Source organism: Macaca fascicularis, chromosome 5, assembly GCF_037993035.2.
Source record: "Macaca fascicularis isolate 582-1 chromosome 5, T2T-MFA8v1.1".
NCBI classification, from domain to species: domain Eukaryota; kingdom Metazoa; phylum Chordata; class Mammalia; order Primates; family Cercopithecidae; genus Macaca; species Macaca fascicularis.
The window spans coordinates 115,084,166-115,110,719 of NC_088379.1; the positions used below are offsets into that span (position 1 = coordinate 115,084,166).

The 26,554-nt window shown below is 37.2% G+C and overlaps 1 protein-coding gene across 7 annotated transcripts in view; it reads left to right on the forward strand.

The window, feature by feature from the left end:
* The window catches only part of SEC24B (SEC24 homolog B, COPII coat complex component), a 106,338-nt gene that overhangs the window by 24,160 nt on the left and 55,624 nt on the right, over positions 1 to 26,554 (forward strand). For 4 of the 7 annotated variants that reach the window (XM_015450753.3, XM_015450754.3, XM_074040276.1 and 1 more), the window contains exons 2-3: positions 4,690 to 5,433; positions 14,456 to 14,623. In XM_015450753.3, the coding sequence (XP_015306239.2) occupies positions 4,690 to 5,433; positions 14,456 to 14,623 (912 nt within the window). Of the gene's footprint in view, positions 1 to 4,689; positions 5,434 to 14,455; positions 14,624 to 22,598; positions 22,704 to 26,554 lie in introns of all 7 variants that reach the window. The other 3 variants (XM_005555656.4, XM_015450751.3, XM_074040275.1) reach the window with 1 other exon arrangement.

Genomic DNA, 26,554 nt, shown 5'->3' on the forward strand with positions numbered 1-26,554 from the left:
TGATAAGAGAAGTACTTCTGAAGTTATTTTTCAGAAATTTGACATAACAAATTTCTTTTCTCCTCCACATAAATTTCTCCTCCACAACTTTTATGTCTATTTTAGAAGTATTAAAATACCAGCAGTCTTTTCATACATGCTGCAGGATCATTTTGAATCCCAATAAATATCACAGATGAATAATTACTACAAGAGTTTTGTATTCAGATAAGTTAAACATAATATGTGTATATATGTACATAATGCACAGTGTTGCTCTAATCTTAGAAAAAATAGTTCGGGCCAGGCACAGTGGCTCATGCCTGTAATCCCAGCACTTTGGGAGGCTGAGACGGGCGGATCACGAGGTCAGGAGATCGAGACCATCCTGGCGAACATGGTGAAACCCCGTCTCTACTAAAAATACAAAAAAATTAGCCGGGCGTGGTGGCGGGCACCTGTAGTCCCAGCTTCTCGGGAGGCTGAGGCAAGGAGAATGGCGTGAACCCGGGAGGCGGTGGAGCTTGCAGTGAGCTGAGATCGCGCCACTGCACTCCAGCCTGGGTAACAGAGCGAGACTCCGTCTCAAAAAAAGAAAAAGAAAAAGAAAAAATAGTAAAATAGTTCTTTCTTGGAATATAGTATTTGGAAGCCATAGAGCTTAAATAAATATGGGAAAAAAATTGAACAGGTACATGAGAAAAGAATAGGGGGAAAAACACTGAGGGCTGAAAATTTAATTATCATGAGAGGCAGAAACAACTGGAATCATAGACATATGCTGTAGACTTTCACCATCCAGTGTGGTCACCACTAGCTATACATGGCTGTTGAGTACTTGACATATGGTTGATCAGATTGAGAAGTGCTATAAGTGTAAAATACATAATGGTTTTTGAAGAAATAGTACAAAAAAGCAAAATATCTCAGTAATTTAAAAATACTGAATACATGTTAAAAATGATGTACATTCATCTTTTTTATTAACTTTAATTACTTTCAGATACTTTTTTATAGATTGGGAACATTTAGATCTTGATATAAAGTATGGAATGGTAAGCATCTACATATAATTAGATATATTAGATATTCCCACCCCCATGTTTTCCCAGAGTAGTACCTTTCTTTGATAAGCTAGAAAGTAAATAGACTTATTCTGGTGGGCAACTCACTTCTGATAAATTTCAGCAGATAGAACATTCCTGTTATTTTTAAAAGAATGACATTTGAATAGTTAGGACATAATGATGATTTCTCTTTTCAGATCATGTAGCATGGATATGCCAAATCAATCACTAAGTGGGTAGATAATTTGAACAGATTTCTCTAAATCTGACTTGGCTCTTCATTGATAAATTCTACTAGTGCAGACTTTTCTGAGACTACAGTGAAAGTTAGCAAATCCATCTTTTAATATATTTAAATAGGAGAAAGGAGGACAACATTTTACTTTTGTCGTGTTAATGAAAGATTCCTAACAGACTTTATTTCCTTAAGTAAATCAATTCTCTCAGATGGATTATTACCATCTAAAATAATCTGAAAGAAAAGTCAATTATCCACCTAGTAAAATAGTGTTATCAGTATTTTTGTTCTCTGTATACTTCTTGGAATTATAGGAGGAATGTAGATGATATTTTTCCCTTACAGCTTGACTGTGTAAGTTATTTTTATGCTGGCCGTAGTATCTATATTACATGAACAGAAATGAAGATTCCATTACATTACTTAAAAGAAATTGAAAACAATTGGAAAATGTAAACTTTATTCTTATCTCTTTTATAAACAAGTATTTTAATACATTATTATGGCAAGGAGTATAGTGGTACTTCCTTTGTGTACTTGTGTCAGTGGAGCTGAAACATCTTGTCAATTTTCTGTTAACTTATCCTTTCATTTGAGATATGGCACAGATAATCTCTTTTCTTCCACAAGACAGAAAAACTAGATTCCAAGATAATTAAGATTTGCCCAAAACCCAAAGAAAAGTAATTGGAACTAAAACTAGAATTTTGTTGTTGGGACAATTGGCCATTTGTAGCAAAGGACAGCAGATCATTGGTTAACAGCATGAACTTGAACCAGACTGCCTGATTCAAATTCTAGCCCAGTTAGTTCCTAAGCATGTAACTGTGTTAAACATCTTAACTTTTGTGGCTCATTTATTGATAAATGGGTATAATAATACTATGTACTTTAGAAGATTAAAGAAGTTAATATATGTAAAGCATTTAGAACAGTGAGTGGCATATAATATAATATATTTAATGTAGTAATATTAATAAGATTAACATTAGGATTAATGTTTTGTTGGTATTGATAAAATATATGCTATACTTATCAAAGATACATAAAAATGAAGGTATAGAACATTAGAGTAAAACATGGTTTTATAGTTTTACAATCTTGAAATGAAGAAACCACTACTAAGTATGATTTAAAAATTTGTCAAGCATAAAAAAAGAATTTTACTACGTAATCAAGAAACGATAGCAAAAGATACCATGAATAAAGTCAAAACATAACAGTAACCTGGGGGAAATACTTATAGTACATAACATTAGGCGAATTTTCTACTGTGTGAGAACAGTTAGAAATCATTAAGGAAATCACAATGCTATAGAAAAAGCAAACAGCAGAGGAAGACACCCAAATGAGAGTCTCGGCATCATTCAAAGTTAACTACTGTAAACTAAAGTGTTTCTCACTTTTCAGATTGGCAAAGATTAAAATATAGTCAGTGTTGGGATGATGAGGCAATCTGAAGCATTATTGATGGGAGGTATAAATAGATAGCCCTTTTAAGAGATATTTGCCAATAATGTCAATTTTAAAAACATAAACCTTTTGAACTTCCAGTTTGACTTTTAGAAATTTGTCTTATAGCTTCATCACAAATGTTGACCTCATAAATATAAATTGGTTCATCCCCAAGATATTCATCAATGGAGATTTGGTAAATAATGTTATATCTCTACAATGAAGTACTATATGTAAATTTTTAAAAGAATAATGAGGATTTATATATGCTAATACAGAAGGATATTCAGCATATATTAAGTAAAAAGCAAGTTGCAGAACTAATATCCTTTTGTGTGTTTAAAAAATCAAGTAAATTATATACGTGCTTACATATGCATTACATAGATAACATGGATATACAAAGGATGCATAATCATTAACTGTAACTATATCTGGGAAATAGGATATAAGCTACTAGACAGAGATTTTTACCTTATACTCTTCATTGTTTGAATTTTTTTCTATAGTGGGTATATTGTTGCTTTTATAGTTAGGAAAAATAAAAAGTGAGAAAAAATTTTTGGCTCTGTGCAGTGGCTCATGCCTATAATCCCAGCATTTTGAGAGGTTAAGGGAGGAGAGTCACTTGAGTCTAGGAGTTTAAGACCAGCCTGGGCACACAGTGAGACCCTGTCTCTACAAAAAAATAAATTTAAAAACATTAACTGGGCAGTGGTGTATGGGAGACCAGCCTGGGCAACATAGTGAGAGCCCATCTCTGTAAAAAATAAATAAGTAAAAATTAGCTGGTCACCATGGTACACACCTGTGGTCCCAGCTACTCGGACAGCTGAGGTGAGAAGATTGCTTGAGCCCAGGAGAACAAGGCTATAGTGAACCATGACCATGCTACCACACTCTAGCCTGGGATCACAGCGAGACCCTGTCTCAAAGTTGTTTTTTTTTTTTTTTTTTTTTTTTTTGAGACGGAGTCTGGCTCTGTTGCCCAGGCTAGAGTGCAGTGGCTGGATCTCAGCTCACTGCAAGCTCTGCCCCCTGGGTTTATGCCATTCTCCTGCCTCAGCCTCCCGAGTAGCTGGGACTACAGGCGCCCGCCACCTCGCCCGGCTAATTTTTTGTATTTTTTTAGTAGAGACGGGGTTTCACCGTGTTCGCCAGGATGGTCTCGATCTCCTGACCTCGTGATCCGCCCGTCTTGGCCTCCCAAAGTGCTGGGATTACAGGCTTGAGCCACCGCGCCCGGCCTGTCTCAAAGTTTAAACTTCTTCCAGGCTGAGTATATTACTTGCTGATAGCTGTATAACAAAATACCCCCCAAACTTAACAACTTAAAACAACTACTATTTATTTCACAGTTTCTCAGGAATATAAACTTGGGAGCAGCCTAGCTAGGTGGTTCTGGCTCGGGGTGTCTCATGAGATAAGCTGTTAGCTGGGTTATATAGTTATCTCAAGATTCTACTGAGTTTGGAGGATCTGCATGAAAGCTCAGTCGTGGTTGTTGGCAGATCTTAGTTTCTCTTTGGCTGTTGGCCAGAGTTAAGTTCCTCCTTGCATGGGCTTCTTCATAGGACTGTTCACGACTTGGCAGCTTGTCTTCTTTCAGACTCAGGTATCTGAGAGAAAGAGAGCCAGAGCTCAAGACTCACCTAACATGGAAGTGACATATCATCACCTCTGCCGTATGCTGTTGTTCATACAGACCAGTTCTGGTACATTGTGAGGGAGGAGGACTACACAAGGGTGTGGATAACAGGAGGATTGGGGATCACTGGGGGCCATGTTGGAGGCTGGCTACCATAATGGGTCTATAACAGTGTATGCCTTTTGTAATAAGTTGAGATTATGGAAAAGAAAGTTAATTGGGTCAACATTTAAATGGGGACTATTTTAAAAAATTAGTTATGTGTTTACCAATACCTGTAAATACTTGCATTTCTTTTTCAGGTCCAGCCCAGAATCAAATGCAGGTTCCATCTGGATATGGATTGCATCATCAAAACTATATTGCTCCCTCAGGACATTACTCTCAAGGACCTGGGAAAATGACCTCATTGCCATTGGATACTCAGTGTGGTGATTACTACTCTGCTCTCTATACAGTACCAACACAAAATGTGACTGTTAACACAGTGAACCAGCAACCAGGAGCACAGCAGATGTACAGCAGGGGTCCTCCTGCCCCTCATATTGTGGGATCCACTCTAGGATCTTTCCAAGGTGCTGCATCATCAGCATCCCATTTGCATACGAGTGCCTCCCAACCATACTCCTCTTTTGTGAATCACTACAATAGTCCAGCCATGTACTCTGCCAACTCTTCTGTTGCGTCTCAGGGATTTCCCTCTACTTGTGGTCATTATGCTATGTCAACTGTTTCTAATGCTGCATATCCTAGTGTTTCATATCCCTCTCTGCCTGCTGGTGATACATATGGGCAAATGTTTACCTCACAGAGTGCTCCAACTATTAGGCCAGTTAAAGATAATTCATTCTCTGGTCAAAATACAGCTATCAGCCATCCATTGCCACTTCCACCTCCACCATCACAACAGCACCAGCAGCAGCAAAGTCTTTCAGGATACAATACTCTAACGTGGTCAGCTCTAGGCCTTCCATCGACTCAAGACAATCTCATCCGAAACCACACAGGATCCCTGGCTGTAGCGAACAACAACCCAACAATTACTGGTAGGTTGAATGAAAAGTTCACCAAAACATGTTTGAAAATCAGTTCATTCCCAATTAAGTTATTATTTACATGAAGGTTAAAGGTGATATTACCTGATAGAAAAACTGGAAGTTTGTTCAATTTATTGTGGTTTTTTGCAGCACCTCTTTGAACCCTTTCTTCTCATCCATTCCCAGTTAGCCACCCAACCATCTGCCTTGTCTAGCTTGTTTCCTTGCCATGATCAGTCAGCATTTATTGATCTATTTTATACATCTGCAATAGTTGTCTTTAATGTGAATTAGATACAGGGCAAAATGGAAGGGTCTGTTTTGAGGATATGTTGGCCACTATTTTCTCTTTTATACTAGTTCAACCTTAGGACAGTTGTTTTACTAGCCAGAGCCCCACTTACTTAGAAAAGAGGATGATTTGCAGCAGTGCACTGGTTTCCCCAAGTTAGCCCCTGTTAGTGACTTTTGCAGAAGACATCTTTCCTGCACATAAACAGTGTTTCTCATTTTCAGATTAGTAAGTTGGGCTGAAAGATGGGGAAGGGAAAGGAAGATGCGTGAAGAATACCCTGGTATTTAGCCCTTCTGACCTTCCTAAACCAAAGTGTTGTTAAATTTATTCGTTTAAAAATTATGTATGTAAGACGTGGCTTGCTTTCTTTTTTTTTTTTTTTTTTGACACAAGGTCTCACTTTATCACCCAGGCTGGGCATGATCTTGGCTCACAGCAGCCTCGACCTCCTGGGCTCAAGTGATCCTCCCATCTCAGCCCCACAAGTAGCTGGGACTACCAGGCATATGCCACCACACCCAGCTATTTTTGTAGAGATGGGATTTTGCCACTTTGCCCAAGCTGGTCTTGAACTCACGAGCTACCGCGCCTGGCCCAGTGTGGCTTTTTAAGTACAGTGTTTCCATAGGATATATTCATTTTAATTCAGTTTGCGAACTTGAATTTAACAGAATCTGCTCTTGAAGCAACTGAAAATGTATGTAAAAAATGGAAATTGGTAAAACTGTGGTAACTTTTGGAATGATATCTTTAGCTGTGTATCATTGTCTGGATAGCCATGTGTCAAAGATGCTGTGGAAAGATATCCTTCTCTGGACAATTAGATTATTTAAAATTAGAACTTTAATATCAGACCCGAGCTGTTCATTTGAGATCATCTACTCTTTCATTGCTATGTCGTTTAGAAATGCTTTCAGCTACAAGCAGCTAATAGTAGTTTAAACAAAAAGGGGGTATTTTCCTCACAACACAAGTCTAGGTGGATGCAGTGGATCCAGCTGTTCTTGGTATCCTTTTTTCTCTTTCCACTCTGCCACCCGTAGCATGTAGGTTATAGAAACGAGATACTTTCTGTACCTATAGACATTAAGTCAGAATTAAAAGCAGGAAGAAGGGAGAGGAAAGGGGACTGGTTAGTGGCATTGACAGACTTCATTTTACGGATCACTTGCCATAGCTATTTAAAAGACCATTCCTAGCTTCAGGGAAAGCTGGAAAATGAATATTAAGCCTTTTTTTTTAGCATCCATAGTAGAGGCAAACAAGAAAAAAGGGAGTTAGCACTGACTTGGGTGAGTCAACTCAAAGTGTCTGTCACAGTTCCGAAATCTGGCTGTCTACCAGAATCACTTGCACAGATTGCGATTTTCAACTACAATTTACTGAGCTAGAATAGAATCTCCAGGGTACTCTTGAGAATCTATTTCTAACTGGATCTTCAGTGATGCTGTGAAACAGATCTAAATTTTACTGTAGTCCTTTTGTTTTACAAATGAAGAAAGTTATCCAAGTTGAATTGGCCTGTGGTCATTAATGGTAGAAACAGAGCTTGGCCTGGAGGTCAGTTTTTTCTGTCTCCCTCAGAACCAGGGCTTTCTGTCCTCTAAAAATTCTGTTTTCCTCTCTCTTCTTTCAACATTGCATTTGCAGATCCACTTATCCTAAAGTCCTTCCAACTTAAGGATTTTCTGACTTTCATGACAAAATAAATACAGGTAATTCCTATCTTAGTTCTGAGGTGGGAATAGCACCCTGGATGGAACCAATTTATATTGAAATGTGTCAGGGAAATATGGGGTCACTTGGCTAATGAACAGAACAAGTAATTGGGAAAGGCCTGTCATTAAGAAAAGATTGAATAAAGAAGGAGAATAATTGTAAAACTATTCTCTGTTTGAATAACTGCTGTAATGAGTCCTGTAGGCAGAGAGGCAGGATATATTTTCATTCTTTTAATCTTAGTACTGTACTGTGAGTGCCATAATGAATATATTTTAGAATTTGTGTTCAGAAGTGGGGTTTTTTTCCTGCCTTTAGATTGGTAAATTACTTTTCAATTGAAGTTCAGAGGTTGACAAATTAAATATTATCTCATGTTAATATGACAAACGTGCTTCACCGTTTCAAAAAAAATAGAGGTTATTTAAAAAATCTACTTTAAAATTAAATATTGCCAAAGTTCCCAGACTTTCTCAGTTGATATATTTCAATATTTTTCAAGTGCCCCATGTAACTTAGTAGTAGTTCATAAGGTATTTGACACGAATCACTGTTTTTCTTGACAATTTAAAATATTCCTTGGAAACTTACGAATTTGTTGCAGTGCCTTGGGGAGCCTAGGTAAAAGTACCTTGTGCTGGGTACAGGGTATGGGAATATTGCGTTTAATGTTCTAGAAAGTCTGGCAACATAATTGCTTTCAACACTCAAATTGTATTTTCACATTAAAATGAAAATCTTAGGTATTAAACATAGTTTTGTGTTAAATTCAACCTTTGAATAATTGACAAAAATGATTACCTTCTTTACTATTTGATTACACTATTTTCATTTTCAGATATACTAAAAGTCCTCAGTCATTTTATAGAGTTGGAGATGCAAAAGCATAAAGCTGAGTTAAGTGAATATCAAAAATATGACAGATGGATACATACTGTTACTTTTAGGCAGCTAATGAATTAATATTCAAAACATAGACTAAAGGAGACCTTTAAATATTATCTCATTTGCTTTATTTTAGAAAAGCCTATTAGTACATTATAATTCAGTACTAGAACTTCAATTATTTTATTAAAAAGTCCACTCCGGGCTGGGCATGGTGGCTCACGCCTGTAATCCCAGCACTTTGGGAGGCTAAGGCAGGCAGATCATGAGGTCAGGAGATCGAGACCATCCTGGCAAACACGGTGAAACCCCGTCTCTACTAAATATACAAAAAATTAGCTGGGCAAGGTGGCGGGCGCCTGTAGTCCCAGCTTCTCGGGAGGCTGAGGCAGGAGAATGGCGTGAACCCGGGAGGCGGAGCTTGCAGTGAGCCGAGATCGCGCCACTGCACTCCAGCCTGGGGGACAGAGCGAGACTCCGTCTCAAAAAGCCCACTCCAAGTATGTATGTTTTGAGTGTTGCATTAGTTGTTAACTTAGGTTGCACTTCTGGCTAGTGTTTAAAAGGTGTCATTTCATTAGGCCATTTAAAAATTTTTAAACTCTCACTGTAGGTGAATCTCTAGTATAGTCAAGTAACCTAGTATAGAATTGTAATAATAAGTACAGGAGCTCTTTTTTAGTTTGAGGTGAAGTTGCTTGAGTGTGACTTGGGGATGTAAAGGTGCCCATTTTTGACAGCAAGATGAATACCAAAACTCTGTAGATTCATTTAAAACAATTTTCTTAATTTGTCTTTAGTGTCTCTTTGTTTTACAAAGTACATACTTTTAAAAATTAGCAAGATAAGTCTTGTTGCCAATATGTAGAATTTTGCCAGAAAAATTATTTTGATTAAAATTATTTTGAATATTTATTGCTTAATAAGAACCACATCTTGATAGCATATTATAAAACAGTAGTGTCTGATTAATGCTGTTTTCTGATGCTCAGTTTTATACAAAAGCATTTAAAAAGCTACTTGAGTAAAAATAATAAGCATTTATATAATTCTTCACAGTTGATCTTAGTCAGAAGACCCAGAAACAGTGTATAATTCTTGAATAAAAGTCCACTACACACATGACACTAAGATATAGTCACTGATAAGTTAAAAAGTCACTGATAAGTTAATATTTTATCTGTCATCTCTGGTTGGTAATGTGCTTGAGGAAAAGCAGAAGCAAATACCTTGTAGGACAAGATTATTTGGGCATAGAAATATAAGTAAGGAATAAATTAGACAACCGCACTGGAAAAATAAAACGCTCGTACAAAATACAAGTAGTGCAGTACAAGAGACTATTTTTAGTTTTGGAAACTTGTGTGATTACAGAGTTATGGGAATAGCGTAATTTTACTCCCTCACATACTTACTCCTTCAGTTTTTCTAAAGATAGTCTTGAACCTTTTTTCATCTTTTTTCAACTTTGTGCCCACTACTTGTAAATTTTTCTACGTGTTCTCCCTTACAAGCTGAGAAGAGGAGATGTTCATCTTTGTGTTCACTTATTTCAGATTCTGGCTTTAGCTGTTACCCCCTCTCCAGAGTATCAGCCTCAATTTCTGCTGGACTGTGGCATTTGGATAGGTGAGAGGAATTAATGAAAGGAAAACACACGCCTTGTCGTATATGTAATCAGCAGTCATTAAAAGTTTATAAGCAAAGTGGTGGCACTATCAGATTTGTGTTTCAGAACTTTCTTCTGTGAACAGTGTAGTAGATAACTGGAGAAGGAAGAACCTAGAACAGGAAAACCAGCTAGAAAGGAATTATTACAATTATTAGGTGAAGGATAACTCGGACTGGATTCATTTATACAGAAGACAGATGACAGAGATGACTTGAAGGATTTGTTGATATAGTTTATGAAGGAAAAAGAAAAATACAAGATTACTTAAAATTTCTAGCTTGAACAACTTGAGTGGATAGTGATACTATTAAATGAGAATTTATTTAATCTCTCCTAGTTTCTAAAGAACTTTTTGCACGATTACTTAAGATAATGCTTACTTTTACAGGATTATATTAATAAAGGAGTATTCCTTTCAGAGGCCATCTACATACCTAATCCTCAGGTGTGTTATGCATGAAGAAGTGAATTCTAAGCAACTAACAGGGAACTAAGGAGCTACTAAGAACTAACTAAAGGCCCGGCATGGTGGCTCATCCTGTAATCCCAGCACTTTGGGAGGCCGAGGCAGAAGGATCACTTGAGCCCAGGAGTAAAAGTAAAAAATTAACTGAGGAACTGCCATAATCATCAAAAGAAGAAAATATTTATTCTTGAATCGTGATATCCTCTCAGAAATCACACCTCAGAAACTAAACAGAGCAACAATGAATTTTGCATAGTCCAGTTTTATGTGTTGTTTCTTTTGTCAAATTCCCTTTGTGAAAGGAGCAGCTTCTTGGTTGGCATGTTTCTCTGGTCCTTAATGTTGATAGGCCTTGTCTCCGTTCATCCAACAAATACGTGAAAGCTAACTATGTTCCACAAGTTGTTCTAGTGTTGGGAGATAAAATAGTGAGTAAAAACAGTTAATGCTATCCTCATAAAGTTTGCAGTTCACTTAGAGAAGCAAATATCCAAATAAACACAAATGAATGTAACATTCCTATTATTATTTAAGCATCATGAAGCAACCGTATATGGTACTTGGTAGCATTACTTTAGGTGCATTTAGCCTGTTAGTCATGAAGCCTAGGGAAGTCTTCCCTAAGGAGGTAATACTTTAGCTGTAATCTGAAGGATAAAGTCTCCATGTATAAAATTAATTGCAGGTGAGGTAAATGTGTAAATGCAAAAAGGCAGAACTTTAAAACTTTTCAGAGAAAATACAGGAAACTAACTCTAGAAACTTGGGGTAGGGAAGGAATTTTTAAGCACAACGCACATAATGCTAGCCATAAAGGATAAACATGATAAACTCGACTCATTTCTAATTTAAAACTTTTCTTTATTGAAACACAACATGCAGAAAAGAAAAACACAAGCTGCAAACTGGGAAAAAATGTATATACTTAACAGTGTTTACCCAGAATATACAAGTACTACATAGAAATTAATAAAGACCAACAACCAAAAGAAAAATACTTGAATAGGCATTGCGCAGAAGATTAAATGAAAACATAATCTCATTAATAAACAGTGAAAAGCAAATTAAAACTAGAATGGGATATCATCTTATACCTAGTAACAGATGGGTAAAAACTAGAAAGTCTAACAATACCAAGGAATGGTGAGGATGTGGAATAACAGGAAACTCTTAGACACTCTTGGTAGGAGGGTATATTCATTCGTGTTTTAGGAAAATTTGGCATTAGTGGATTGAAAATAACCACACCCCACAACACAGCTATCCCTCTTCTCTATACTCTAGAGAAGTTCTTCTCATATGTGTCATATATGCCTCCTGTACATATGTGTCACCTGGGATCTCATTTAAAATGTAGGTTCTAATTCTCCAGGTCTTTTATGACTTGGCCTAAGACTCTCCTTTCTAACAAGCTTCCACATAAGGTGTTGATAGTCTGTAGACTACACTTTGAATATGAGGGCCATGAAACACCACTTCCTGTTTTAGATGGATGCCTCTTATGGCAAATGATTTTTGTTTGAGCTATTGGACAAAGAGACTAGTCTGCTCTCTAGGCTCATTTCCTACAGAGCTGTCCCCAGGGCTGAGGGATTCGATATCCCTCCTGCACACCTCCACATATTTGAGCTGTGGCACCTATGTGTAGAAGCTCTGCCCTAGGGAAAGTTGCATGTCTATACCAGGGACAAGTGCATGAGTATTCATAGCCGTACTGTTTGTGAAAACAAAAAATTGGAAATAACCTAAAAGTCCATTAATAGCAGAATGAATAAATAAATTATATTCTTCCATCAGACTTCTGAACAGCAGTGAAAATGAAGTAGAGCTGCACTCATTAACATGACTGATCCCAGGAATGTAGCACAGGAAATACGGAAGAATACCTGCAGTATGTTACTGTTATAAAGTTTACAAAATGAGCAAAAATAATGCCTTGGGATACTTATATGTGTGGTAAACTATTTGAAAACAAAAGCAAAAGGATAATAAACATGACTCAGGAGCCGGCAGGGGAGTGCCTTCTGTGAGGAGCATATTAGAGCTTCAACGGTATTGAAAATGTTTTATTTTCAAAATTGGATGCTGAGTTCATGGGTATTTTATTATGCTTTATATATATACACATGTGTATCAATACATATAGTACATACACATACACCTGATACGATTTCCTTGTATGTTTTTGAGACAGGATCTCCCGCTTTCACCCAGGCTGGAGTGCAGTGGCATGATCTTGGCTCACTGCAACCTTCTCCTCCTGGGCTCAAGCTGTGCTCCCACCTCAGCCTCACCAGTAGCTGAGGACCACAGATCAATTTTTCAGTGGAGATGGGGTTTTGCCTTGTTGCCCAGGCTGGTCTTAAACTCCTGGGCTCAAGCAATCTGCCCACCTTGACCTCCTAAAGTGCTGGAATTATAGGTATGAGCAACCATGCCTGACCCTAATTTTAGATAATTATATCTTTCTCAGTTTTTACTTGGATACTGTTAAATATTCTTAATCACTGTTTTATGTTGGCAGTTTTAGTGATAATATCAGTTATCTATTGCTGGTTTAAAATAACAATGATTTATTTTTCTTGATTCTGTGGGTTTGCTGGGTAGTTCTGCAGGTTTTTCTTGAATTCACTCATGTGAATTCATTTTGCTGGAGGTTTGCGGGACTAGAAGATTCTAAGATGGCTTCACTCACATGTTTAGCAGTTGGTGCAGACTCTTCGCTGGGGTGCCTAGGTTTTTCTGTATGTGACTATACCAGCTTCCCTACATGATGATCCATGCAGCATATCAGAGTGGAAAGGTGTAAGCTGCAGTGTCACCTCGAGACTTGAGGTCTGGGACTTGTACACTTTTATTTCTGCCCCATACTGTTGATCTAAAGCCAGTCACAGGGTTTGTTCTGATTCAGAGGGTGGTAAAATAGACTCCATATTGATGAAAGGAACTGTAAAATATTGTGATGATGTTTTCAATCTTCCACAGTGATAGTTTGTCTTCCTACTAAAAATGATGAAGCAATCAGCGTATTTAGACTACCTTCTTTCCCTGTTCCTCATACGTGCTTATGTTGTTTTTATACTATTAGGACATATAGCACATTTTGTTTTGTCACCATGTTCCTATTTGTTTCAGTCCCAGAACTAAGATTGTTTACGTATATACACACACAGTATACAGAGACACACACATGTATATGTGCAGGTATAAGTATGTAAATTTATTCAGCATATCATGACTGCTCACCAGTAGTCTTTTGCCATAGGTTTTTCAGTTATCTCTTGGTTAGATAGTCTTGAAGATTATCTTCAATAACTTACCCAGTATTTCTCAACCAGGGACGATTTTGCCTTCTAGGAGACATTTGGTATTTTGAGCTATCACAAAGACCCACGATGAGTTGTGTGCACTTTATTCCAGAAGTTCAACCTTGTGTTATGGTTAGGCCCTTACTTAGTTACATGTGAAATAAGGCATCTGGTTAGAAACAGCAAATGAGAAGTAGCAGTTTACAGTGCAAAATGAGATCTGAACTGATTACTAGAAGTGTCAGAGACCACATTATTGCAGAGTCAAAAACCTCTTCCTCTTCTCCTTACCTGAGTCACCATTGCATAGTACAATAATCTGTTCAATAATTTGTATTCATAGAGATCATTAGTAAATAAAAGTTGAGTTCATTTTAAGAAGGTAAGGAAGATTGTGAAATATTTTAGGAAAATTGTCGTTAAAGTTTATTAAAACATTTGATGAGTAATTTTTCAGTTTTTAAAAAATCATTTGTACCACCTTCTTTTCAGGATATACTAGGTAAATGTGATACTATTGAAGTTTCTACAAGAACTTCAGATAAACTGTATTTTGTTAGTAATATATATTATATGTTATATAATTACATATTATATTTTATACATTATATATAATATATGGAGTAATATATATTAATATACTTCAAGTCTCTGTGGATGAAATAGTTTCTTCTCTTCAATTGCAGATTCTTTATCCTGTCCTGTGATGCAAAATGTTCAGCCTCCCAAGTCCAGCCCAGTAGTATCCACCGTTTTATCAGGATCCTCATCAACAAGAACACCTCCCACTGCAAATCACCCTGTTGAGCCTGTGACCTCAGTTACACAGCCATCAGAGCTATTACAACAAAAAGGTATTTGAGATATTTATTATCGTATACACACACAGACGCACATACGTATTTGAATAGCTGACTTCAAAAAGTTAAAACTGTAGGATCCTAATTTATAGAAGATATGAAAAAAAGTTATTTATAATCTCAATCCAAACACAATTTTTGGAATATTAACTTACAGTGTCTCATATATGTTTTACATAATTACATACCATTTTGTATTTTGCTTTTCTGTTTATTACACATAGTTTTCATGTATCTATTGAGTCTTTATAGCTCTTTTTATGGCTTATTATTCATTGTGTCAATGTGTAATGGTTTATTTCATTCCTTTGTCATGGGACATTTATTTCTTATTTTTTAAAGGTTATTATAGTTTCTTTTAGGATGAAGTAGCCAAGACTTTATTATTTAGTGACTCTCCATATCCTAGTTGATTATTTCTGTGCTTTTTGTTATTGATAGTAGAAAGTAAGCTTTGACACGATTTTGCAAATGAAAGGGGGTGAAAATGAAATTGTAACCCATACTCTTGCGTCATTGAAGAACTATATGATTTATTGTTTGTTTAATATTCTCCATGTGTTAAGTAAGTAAAAGGTAATAAAATGTGTTGTTTTGACCCTGCTTCCCCACATTGTTTCTTTTGGCAGTTTTTTTTTTTCTGTCTGGCTAAAATTCCAAAGTATTGATGTTTCAGGTTAATATATGGCATTTTTTATTTGATCAGAGATGATTGAACTGTTTTCAAGAATCTATAGTTTATATTTCCAGAGCAACCACTGTATTATTTTAGGGACTATACTCACTATGTAATGACAGCTCCTAACCTTGAGTGTGAAGAACCTTCTTATAGGTCTGAAACTGAGAAAAGTAAAAAAGCATGAAAATTCCTAGGGTGATCTCATTGCTTGTATCTGTTGAGTGTCTATGTGATCAACAGAGACCTTTCTGTCAATTGATCAGATGATACAGTACACATTTTCTTACTTAGTTTTTTAGGAAAAGGAACTGCAGCACCAAAGAGTGTCTGTCGATTCTCAACAAACCAGTGGGTATACTGGAAATTGAATTTAGTTCTTAAAAGTATTTGCCTTCAAAGGGAAGGGCAGTAGTAGTTTTGTTTATCATGAATCAAAAAAGTTTTTAGGATAGATCAAAGCCCTGACTAAATAAATGGTGTCTTGTTTTTCCTCTACATTGGTGACTGCCTTCCATTTCTTAAATGTTTTGCTTTTTTTGGCCTATTACATTGCCCCTGCTGATTTATTTCTTCCTATCATATTTTCTTTTTTTTTTTTTTGGAGGCGGAGTCTTGCTCTGTTGCCCGGGGTGGAGTGCAGTGGCACGATCTTGGCTCACTGCAGTCTCTACCTCCTGAGTTCCAGCGATTCTCCTGCCTCAGCCTCCTGGGTAGCTGGGATTACAGGCACACGCCACCACACCCTGCTAATTTTTGTATTTTTGGTAGAGATGGGGTTTTACCATGTTGGCCAGGCTGGTCTCAAACTTTTGACCTAGGGTGATCGGCCTGCCTTAGCCTCCCAAAGTGCTGGGATTACAGGTGTGAGCCACCACGCCCGGCCCCTATCATATTTTCTTTTTGACCGTCTTACTGTAAATACCATCCTACCGTCTTTTTATAAATATTATTTTGTAAATGGTTTGCCCACTAAACAATGACAATTATGTTTCTTCTTTTTTCTATTAAAATATATTTTTAAAGTAGAATAAACTGCCATTTATTGAGCACATACAATATATCAGGTATTTTATATCTCATTAATTCAAATATTAATCTTATGACATAGATATTCTTCCTTTTTTACAGATGAGAAAAGTGAAATTGACAGAGGTTAGGTAACTTGCCCAAGACTACAAGTTAATAAGTAGCAAAGCGAAAGATTTTTAACTCAGGTCTCTCTGTCTTTTATTCTTTCTATAAAATAAGGCTGAATTTTTGTTGTCATTGGCTGTTGACAAACTAACTCTTGATTTACCTAAGGTAAGTTTCTTGCTTAAGTAACAGAAAATATCATACTGGAGACATCTGAATTGTAGTTTTTATTGTTCCGTTTTCATAAGTAGGAGAATGGCCTGTTAGTGACTTCTTTGTCTTTGGATACATCTGGGCTACACAACCTAATTGAGTCAGGGCTACCACATGTGGTAGTGTAAATTGTCATTTGCATATATGAAGCTTCTTTGAATTGTGCAGTGTATCATCTGCATAGTGTTTACTGTGGGCCTGATATAACCTACTAAAGTGGTTAATACTTAAAAAGAGATTAGCTTTTTTTCTTCCAGCTACAAAGACACCGTTGCTTAGTTGTTCTCCCAAGACTAAGCATTTTTTATCTGTTTTTAGGGGAGACATCAAATTTTTGTTTGAGTAGCCCCTAAAATTTTTTTCATAAACTACGTACTTGAACCTTTTTTAGATTGATACCTAAATTTTTTCATCAAAAATTTAAATACTTGTAGTTATGTAATTTTTAATGTATATGCTGGCTGACTTTTAAAACAGAGATGTTACATTATTCTTTCAAATGTACCCTTTGGAATGATACCTACCATCCTTTTGCAAAAAACACGAATAGCCCTTCTTTAACATTTGAAAAGTTTAGATTTTTCGTTTTTCTCTTTGATGGCATATCTCCTTTCCTTAATGAAATAATAAAATATATTCTTATACTAGAAACTCTTTTATCACTCTATTGTGCTTTTCCATGACAATAATGTATAAATTGAAATGTTAAAATGTGTTTCATTATCTATGACTTTAAGTCTCTAAATAGTATTTTTTCTTTTGAATGAAGCCATCAATCATTACAACTTTTTCTCTCTCTCTCTTTTTTTTTTGAAACAGACTCACTCTGTCACCCAGGCTGGAGTGCAGTGGCATGATCTTGGGTCACTGCAACCTCTACCTCCCAGATGCAAGTGATTTTTATGTCTCAGCTTCCTGAGTAGCTGGGATTACATGCATGCGCCAACATGCCTGGCTAATTTTTGTATTTTTAGTAGAGATGGGGTTTCACCATGTTGACCAGGCTGGTCTCAAACTCCTGGCCTCAAGTGATCTGCTTGCCTAGGCCTCCCAAAGTGCTGGGATTACAGGTGTGACCATTGTGCCTGGCCAATCACTACAACTTTTACTGTTGGCATAAAATTGGTCAAAACAACGTAAACATCATGAATTTTGGTATTTATGTAAAGTACATTTTTATCGGAAATACATCTTTAAGTGAAATGAATGGGCTTTCTCCTCTCCCCACTATAGCTTTGTATCTGAGTTGAATATGATTCATTGTTAGAATATGATAATGTTCAGATAAGTTTCATTCTTAGTTTTTATTTTCATGCACATAATTGCTGAGAAGCATTGTTCACATAAAGTAGATTAGAATTATATTGGAAGAGTTCTGCTAAAGCAGTATCATTCTGTTTTACTTAATTTTGCTTTTACTCTTTTTACCCTTCTGAGTTACATGTCAGAAATTATTGTTTGTTAGATTTTATTTTCCAGGTGATAGTTAACATTATTATTTCATATAGCAGTTTGTAATTTGCAAATCCCTTTAACTTTTTCTATCTGTATTATTGTCTCATCAGATGGAACAAGCATGTCATATGTTATCTTCCTTTTATAAGTGAGGAAATTTAAGTTTAGAGAGGTTACATGTCTTACCTAAAGACCTGCAGAGTTGGTAGGAGAGGTACCCAGGCCCATTGCACACCTTTTGCCTTCAAACTCAGTACTTGTTTTAGTCTATCAGCAGTTATTCAAAATATTTTGAATTTTCTTCTACCATGGCCAATATATCTTACCATACTGTTTATTTATTTATTTATTTTGAGACAGGGTCTTGTTCTCTTGCCTGGGCTGGAGTGCAGTGACTCAGCTCACTGCAGCCTTGACCTTTGAGCCTACTGGGGCTCAAGCGATATTCCCACCTCAGCCTCCTGAGTAGCTAAGGCCACAGGCACACACCACCACATCTGACTAATTTTTTAACAAATTATTTGTAGAGATGAGGTCTTACTGCATTGCCCAGGCTGGTCTTGAACTCCCAGGCTCAAGTGATTCTCCTGCCTTGGCCTCCCAAAGTGCTGAGATTACAGGTGTGAGCCACTGTGCCTGGCTACCATACCCTATAAATGTGTTTTTATCAAAAACAAGCTGTGATACAGGCCATTTATTTTATGGATGATATCTCCGTATAACCTGATTGGCAGAAGCAGTCCTCAAAACATAACAAAGCATATACTACTAAGTACTAACAGATGCACTTGTTGGTAAATATTTTTTTGTTAAAAAGATGTAGAAAGTGTTAAATATTTTATAAAATATAAAAATTAAGAATTGACTATATTTTATCATGAAAAGGTTGTAAAATATTTTATTGCACATGTCACATTGACTCTGAAATCACAGAATTTTTATCTGTGAGTTTTAGTATGTCTTAAAAACACTTGGTAGTCCTAGGAAGTACTCCATTTGTTTTTAAAATAATTCCAACCAGGCATGGTGGCTCACGCCTGTAATCCCAGCACTTTGGGAGGCGAAGGTGGGTGGATCATTTGACGTCAGGAGTTCGAGACCAGCCTGGCCAACATGGTGAAACCCCGTCTCTACTAAAAATATAAAAAAAATAGCTGGGCATGGTGGCACACGCCTGTAATCCCAGCTACTTGGGAGGCTGAGGCAGGAGAATCGCTTGAACTGGGGAGGCAGAGGTTGCAGTGAGCTGAGATCATGCCACTGCACTCCAGCCTGGGCGACAGAGCAAGACTCCGTCTCAAAAATAAAAATAAAAATAAAAATAACAAATAAGTAAAATAATTAGTAGGACTGAGTGCGCCAGTCAGGTTAGTGGAAGGTTTTTTTTTTTCTAACAATGTGTCCTAAAAAGAACAGCTGAAAATAATTTTAATTCAATATATACAAAAAGATGTTTTTGAAGTTAGTGATATAGCTCACATTTATTTCATATTTAGTATGTGTCATGCACCATTCTAAGCATTTGAAATATATTAACTCATTTAATCCTTACCACAACCATTTGAAGTTTTACCCCATTTTATAGATAATGTAAGTGAAGAACAGAGGTTAGTAACTTGCTCAAGGACATACCAGTAGTAAGTGATAGAACCTGGAGTTGAACCCAGAGTCCCCATCTTTATCCACAATGTCATGCTCTTTCTCTGTTCAGTATTTCCTACTGTGTACTTTATATAAGAGGCTTGTATACATTAGAGCAATGTGTCATAGTAAGAATTAGGATAAACTAAGGTCATGTGTTTCCTTTGTAAAGTAAAAGAAAGGCTGTCATTAACACGGGCACTTTTTTAGGTGGATAAGTTTGAGGAAAGAGAGTATTTATGGGAATCGACATCTGAAAATTGATTTCCTTAAAACCATTCTTTTGTGGGGACCCTTGAAAAGTCTTCTAGTGTGTACACCTGGTTTCCAGTTCAGGAAAGAGAGCAGCTACTCAAAAGTCTGAACTCCTGAATTTAAAAAAGCTAATCTCCACAAGAGATTTGTTCTGTTAAGATTAGTTTGATTTATTCCCGGTATAGCTGTATCTAGGGAACACTGAAGAATATTAAGCAGCACCAACGATATGTTCTCCTGGAAAGGTTTGCCTGAGGGTACTTTAATGGTAGGTAATTTAAACTAAATGTCTTTTTGAAAATATTGGGACCCTTTGAATAACAGAGTGCTACGTCATGTTAGAGTCTATAAAGTGTTTCATGTTTCTTGGTTTAGTAGATTTATACCTTGGAAGCTCTGGTTAAGATAGAATAAATTATGATATAACATTTCTTTTCCATTTGGTGGTGGTAGAGTAGATACTCAGTGTACATACATTTCTACAGTGAGTTTCAGGCTGAGCTCTGGGAAAGGATGTCGTATTTTACCACCTTATATATTTGAGCTTTGTATCTCATACATAGAGTTTGGCTCTTAGAGAGAATCTGAATTAGAGGCACTTCAGGAAGCATTCACGTATCCTAGAATAGTTGACTTGGCTGTCAACCCCTTGCCGGCTGTAGCTCCCCATTTGTTGTAGTCCATATGTGCTATACCCAACCTAGAGCAGGGTGCCTTGCCTGGCTAATTTGTTTTTTACTTTTTACAGAGATGGGGGGTCTCAATATGTTGCCCAGGCTGGTCTTGAACTCCCAGCTTCAAGTGATACCCCTGCCTGAGCCTCCCTAAGTGCTCAAATTATAGACATGAGCCATTGTGCTTGGCTCAAATTTTTATTTTAATTGGGCTTTTTTTGTCAGAAGAATGTGCCACTCTGAATTTGTTTTTGGTATTAAGTTTGTTTCTTGTATTACCTGAACCTATTTTACGTTGATTTTTATTTTCCCAGATGAATTTGTGATGCTGCTATTTTACCAATTTTAAAAGATGTTTCAGCAAAGCTAGCAGATTTTTCCATGACTTTTTAGTCATTGTTGAAAGATCAAAGCTTCATTCATCTACAGTTTAACCTTTGCTTCTACCAACTCAAATTTTTTTCTTAATAGCTTTTTTCTTACTCTAGAGAAGAGTTGTTTACCCATGCTAATCAAGTATGCTAGTCACCTGAAAAAAAAATAAAGAAAGCGTTAAAGCACTACCATGCATGTGATTTTGGCGAGGCAGGGCTTCGTTGTACCCCCAATATTAGGAAATGTTCTTGAAAATCCCCACTATGTTTTTGGGCTTTCTTTTTTCTTTTTTTTCAAAGTAGAGCTGTGAGATTTTCCGTACAAGGATGTTTATTCTTATTTATGAAGTGTTTTCTTTTTCTTTTTTTTTGAGATGGAGTCTCGCTCTGTCACTAGGCTGGAGTACAGTGGCACAATTTCTGCTCACTGCTACCTCTGCCTCCCGGGAGAGGCGATTCTCCTGCCTCAGCCTCCCGAGTAGCTGGGACTACAGGCGTGCGCCACCACGGCCAGCTAATTTTTGTATTTTTAGTAGAGATGGGGTTTCACCAGGATGGTCTCAATCTCTTAACCTCATGATCCACCCGCCTCAGCTTCCCAACTGCTGGGATTACAGGCGTGAGCCACTGCACCCAGCCTTCTTTTTCTATTAAGATTATTTTATTTTCCCTGTTAAAAATTGTATAGATGTTAATTTTTAAAGTCCTGATTCTACCAGATCAAATAATAGAAATACCCAATTACATTTTTTTAAAGGGAGGTAGTATACAGTTACCATTATCAGTTTATTATGCCCTTTTCCACAGAATCTGCCTTCTCTTGGTGTATTTCACAAAGGATCAGTCTTAATCACCTGCTTCAGACTCACATGTAGGCAATAGGATGACACTGACATGACTGGCTGTCTCAGAAAATTCAGTTTTCTGTAATTCTCACACTTGTATGGTCACAGTTAATAAGTCTCCCAGCCCCCCTGCCCCGTCGACCCCCCACTCCCAGAGTATCTACTGTTAGCAGAGAACTATGCCGAATACAGTTTTTTTCTTTAACTGTCATTCTTTTTCTGTTATGGGAACTGAGTTTACCATCAAGGTAACATTAGCAGAAGGAAGGTACCAAGTATGTGTTTTGTATGCTGTACAAAATCAGTTCACTATAATGATCACTGCCCACCGAAAATGCACAGTCCCAAAGGAAATATATCACAGGGCCATAAGGTCAAAGAAAATAAACATGTATAGAGTTCAGTAAACTTTTCAGAGAATATTATTGCAGCTTCCTAAATACTAACTGTATTGGACAATACATGATAGATACCTTTTCACACTTAAGCCAGTTCATATTAAAGCTGCTTTTACTAAACTGCTTTGCAGAGATTTTCTAATGGTTCTAGTTTTGATAATAAATTTGCTAATATTAATATGCATGTTGGGATGTTCTTTGGAATGTCAGAATTCTTTCTCACTTTTAATGCAATGTCAAAATTTTATTTCTCATCTTTCCTGTTGGTTTGACTCTTATGTTTGTGCTTTCCACTTTACAGGCATGCAGTATGGTGAATATGTTAATAACCAAGCTAGCTCCGCACCAACTCCCTTGTCATCAACTTCCGATGATGAGGAAGAGGAGGAGGAGGATGAGGAAGCAGGTCTGCTTTAGCTTTACACCAGTTCTTGATCTTTTCCTGCTCAAGTTTTCTTTTTATTTCTACAGTCTTTCTTAGCCTTTTAAAAAAGAGTCTTTGAAGATTTAGCATGATGAACTTACGAGGTTTGCATTATAGAAGGTGTGTCACATAAAATGAGGTGTGTGTTTGTTTTGTTTTTCCTCCTTTAGGCATCTTTGCCATATTGTAAATAATAGAATCAGAATACCTCTTTCATGATAGTAGAGTGCATTCTTCTTTCAGAAATGCGTTTCCTTCCATGTCACATGCAAAATAATGAATCCTGACTGAAGCTTTTGGCTGATGATTGCTCTAGCATCATTTTAGGAATAATGCTTCATTTTCTGCTTTGCATGCTACTTTAGTCTAATCAAAATAAGCCATGCGGATTTTATAATAGGGATAGAGAAATAGGACAGTGTTTTAGTGAGGTCCTTTTGGCTCTTCTTGTCATGTATTTGGAAGGCCCAGAATTTGTAGTTATTTTCCTGCTTCATGAAGTAGTACATATCTTGCTAGTTGAAGAAGTTGTGCATATGGTTATGTGTTGCAAACTGTTTAATATCTTTTTCTGCCTTTGATAGGTAGAACACTGCTAAAAATTAAGCAGTTCAGTTCCTCCATTAATTCTAATACAGGTTGAATATCCTTTATCTGAAATGCTTGGGGCCAGAAGTGTTTCAAATTTCAGATTTTTTGAGATTTCAGAATATTTGCTGCAAATACATAGATAGCTTGAGGATGGGACTCAAGTCTAAATACTAAATTCATTTATGTTTCATATACACCTATGCATATAAACTAAAGGTAATTTTGTACTATATGTATTTTTTGTTTTTTGTTTTGTTTTTTATTTTTGAGACAGAATCTCACTCTGTCCCCTAGGCTGGAGTGCAGTGGCACAATCATGGCTCACGCCAACCTCCGCCTCCCAGGCTCAAACCATCCTCCTGTCTCAACTCCCATGTAACTGGGACTACTGGGACTACAGGTCACCCTACACAGTTAATGTTTGTAGTTTTTGTAGAGATGGGGTTTCATCATGTTGCCCACACTGGTCTCGAACTCCTGCACACAGGGAATCCACCCACCTCAACCTCCCAAAGTGCTGGGATTACAGGCATGAGCTACCTCACCAGGCTTGTACTATATATATATATATTTTTTTTTTTTTGAGATGGAGTCTTGCTCTGTTGCCCAGGCTGGAGTGCAGTGGAGCAATCTCGGCTCCCTGCAAGCTCCGCCTCCTGGGTTCACACCATTCTCCTGCCTCAGCCTCCCGAGTAGCTGGGACTACAGGCGCCTGCCATCACGCCTGGCTAATTTTTTGTGTTTTTAGTAGAGATAGGGTTTCACTGTGTTAGCCAGGATGGTCTTGATCTCCTGACCTCATAATCTGCCCGCCTCTACCTCCCAAAGTGCTGGGAGTACAGGCGTGAGCCACAGGGCCCGGTCTTGTACAACATTTTTAATAATTTTGTACATGATACAGAGTTTTGCCTGCGACTTGTCGTATGAGGTCAGGTGTGGAATTTTCCACTTGTGGTGTCACGTCAGCCCTCATAAAATTTTGGATTTTGGAGCATTTTAAGATTTTGGATTTTCACATTAGGGATGCTCAACCTATAGTTTAAGACTGAACCAATAAGTGATGATCTTTCAAGTAATTATATGTGACCATAATTCTCCTGTTCTAAATGGGAAGATCTGTTCTACAATCATTTTAACAAAAAATTTCTATTTCCTGTGCATTTAAAAATATGTAAATTATTATATGCGACTTGAGGGGATACAAATTGGGAGTGCTGGGAAATAATTTTTCTTGCTCTAGATATGTAAGTACCCATCTATGTTTCTGAAATTTTTTTTGTAATTTTAAATTTTAACAAAATTTCAAACTCACAGAAGTGTAAAAGAACCCCTCATGTACACTTTACCCAGATAAACCATTTTTGCCACACTTGCTTTATAATTCTTTTTTTTTTTTTTTTTTTTTTTTGAGACGGGAGACGCTCTGCCACCCAGGCTGGAGTGCAGTGGCCAGATCTCGGCTCACTGCAAGCTCTGCCTCCCGGGTTCACGCCATTCTCCTGCCTCAGCCTCCTGAGTAGCTGGGACTACAGGCGCCCGCCACCTCGCCCGGCTAGTTTTTTTTTTATTTTTTTAGTAGAGACGGGGTTTCACCGTGTCAGCCAGGATGGTCTCGATCTCCTGACCTCGTGATCCGCCCGTCTCGGCCTCCCAAAGTGCTGGGATTACAGGCTTGAGCCACCGCGCCCGGCCTATAATTCTTTATCAATGTATTTTTTTCTATACCATTTGCAAGTAAATTGGAGACATCATGAACTTTACCGCTAATACTTTATTTATATTTCCTAATCATAAGGTAGGTGTCTTACATAGCCAAAATACAGTTATCAAGAAATTGAGCATTGATGCAATAATAGCTGATAACACAGTTCATTGTCAAATCTCAGTTGTCTCAAGTAGATCTTTTATAGCTATTTTCATGGTCCAGGATCCAATCTGGATCATGCATTGAATTTAGTTGTCATGTTCATGTTAGAGTTCTTCAGTCTCCAACAGTTCGTTAGCCTTTCTCTTTCCTTGCCTTAACATTTTCAAAGAGTACAGACCAGTTATTTTGTAAAATGTTCCCTTATGTGGGTTTATCTGAGGTTTCCTCGTGATTACAATTCAGATCATGCATTTTTCTGAGGATTATCACTAAAGCAATGTTGTGTTCTCAGTGCATCCTATTTGAGGCACATGGTGTCAATTTGTTCTCATATTGATGAGGTTAACTTCTATTATTTGAATAAGGTGGTATCTGCCAGGTTTCTCCACCATAAAGTTACTATTTTTCCCTGTTAAAATTAATAAGTAATTTGTGGGGAGATTCTTTGAGACTATGTAAATGTTCTGTTCTCCAAAAAAGAAAAAAAAAAAAAGAGATCAGAAAGATTTGGCGATTGGGTGCAGTGGCTCATGCTTGTAATCCAAGCACTTTGGAAGGCCGAGGCAGGTAGATCACCTGAGATCAGGAGTTGGAGACCAGTGTGGCCAAAATGGTGAAACTCTATCTCTACTAAAAATACAAAAATTAGCCAGGTGTGGTGACGCACGCCCATAGTCCCCACTACTCTGGAGGCTGAGGCAGGAGAATCGCTTGAATCTGGGAGGCAGAGGTTGCAGGGAGCCAAGATCACGCCACTGCCCTCCAGCCTGGGTGGCAGAGTGAGACTCTGTCTCACAAAGAAAAAAAAAATTTTTAGCATTTATGGCTTTTTTCTAATGTCTTGTTTATTATTTTTCTTGAGTATATTATAAATTTAAAATTCTTGAGTTTTTATGACATTTGGATTTTAATAATACCTAACATTTTTAGCATTTACTGAATGCCTGTCATAGCAGTACAGAGCTTTTGTGTCAGTTTTTCTAGACTCACATCCCGACTTTGTCACTTTCTAGCTTTGTGATAATGATGCTAACAATTACATATAGTTGTTTTAAGGATTGAAGATGTTGTTTGTAAAGAGCTTAGAACAGCGTGTGGCAAATGGTGAACACTCAGAAAGATTAGCTGTCGTTACCAGCATTGAAATTGTTTTCTTGTCTGTTCTTCTCAACAATTCTGCAAGGCAGAAATAATCAACTGTATTTTACAGATGAATTAACTGCAGCCTGAACAGGTCAAGTAACATTTGTCTGTGGTCACACAGCTGCTCAGTAGGCAGAGTAGGGATTCAAACTGAGGTCTCTCTGCAGGAAAGTATGAAAAAGAAGGTGTCTTCCTATCCAGTGAGAGAACATAAACCGCCAGAGTAGGTGGG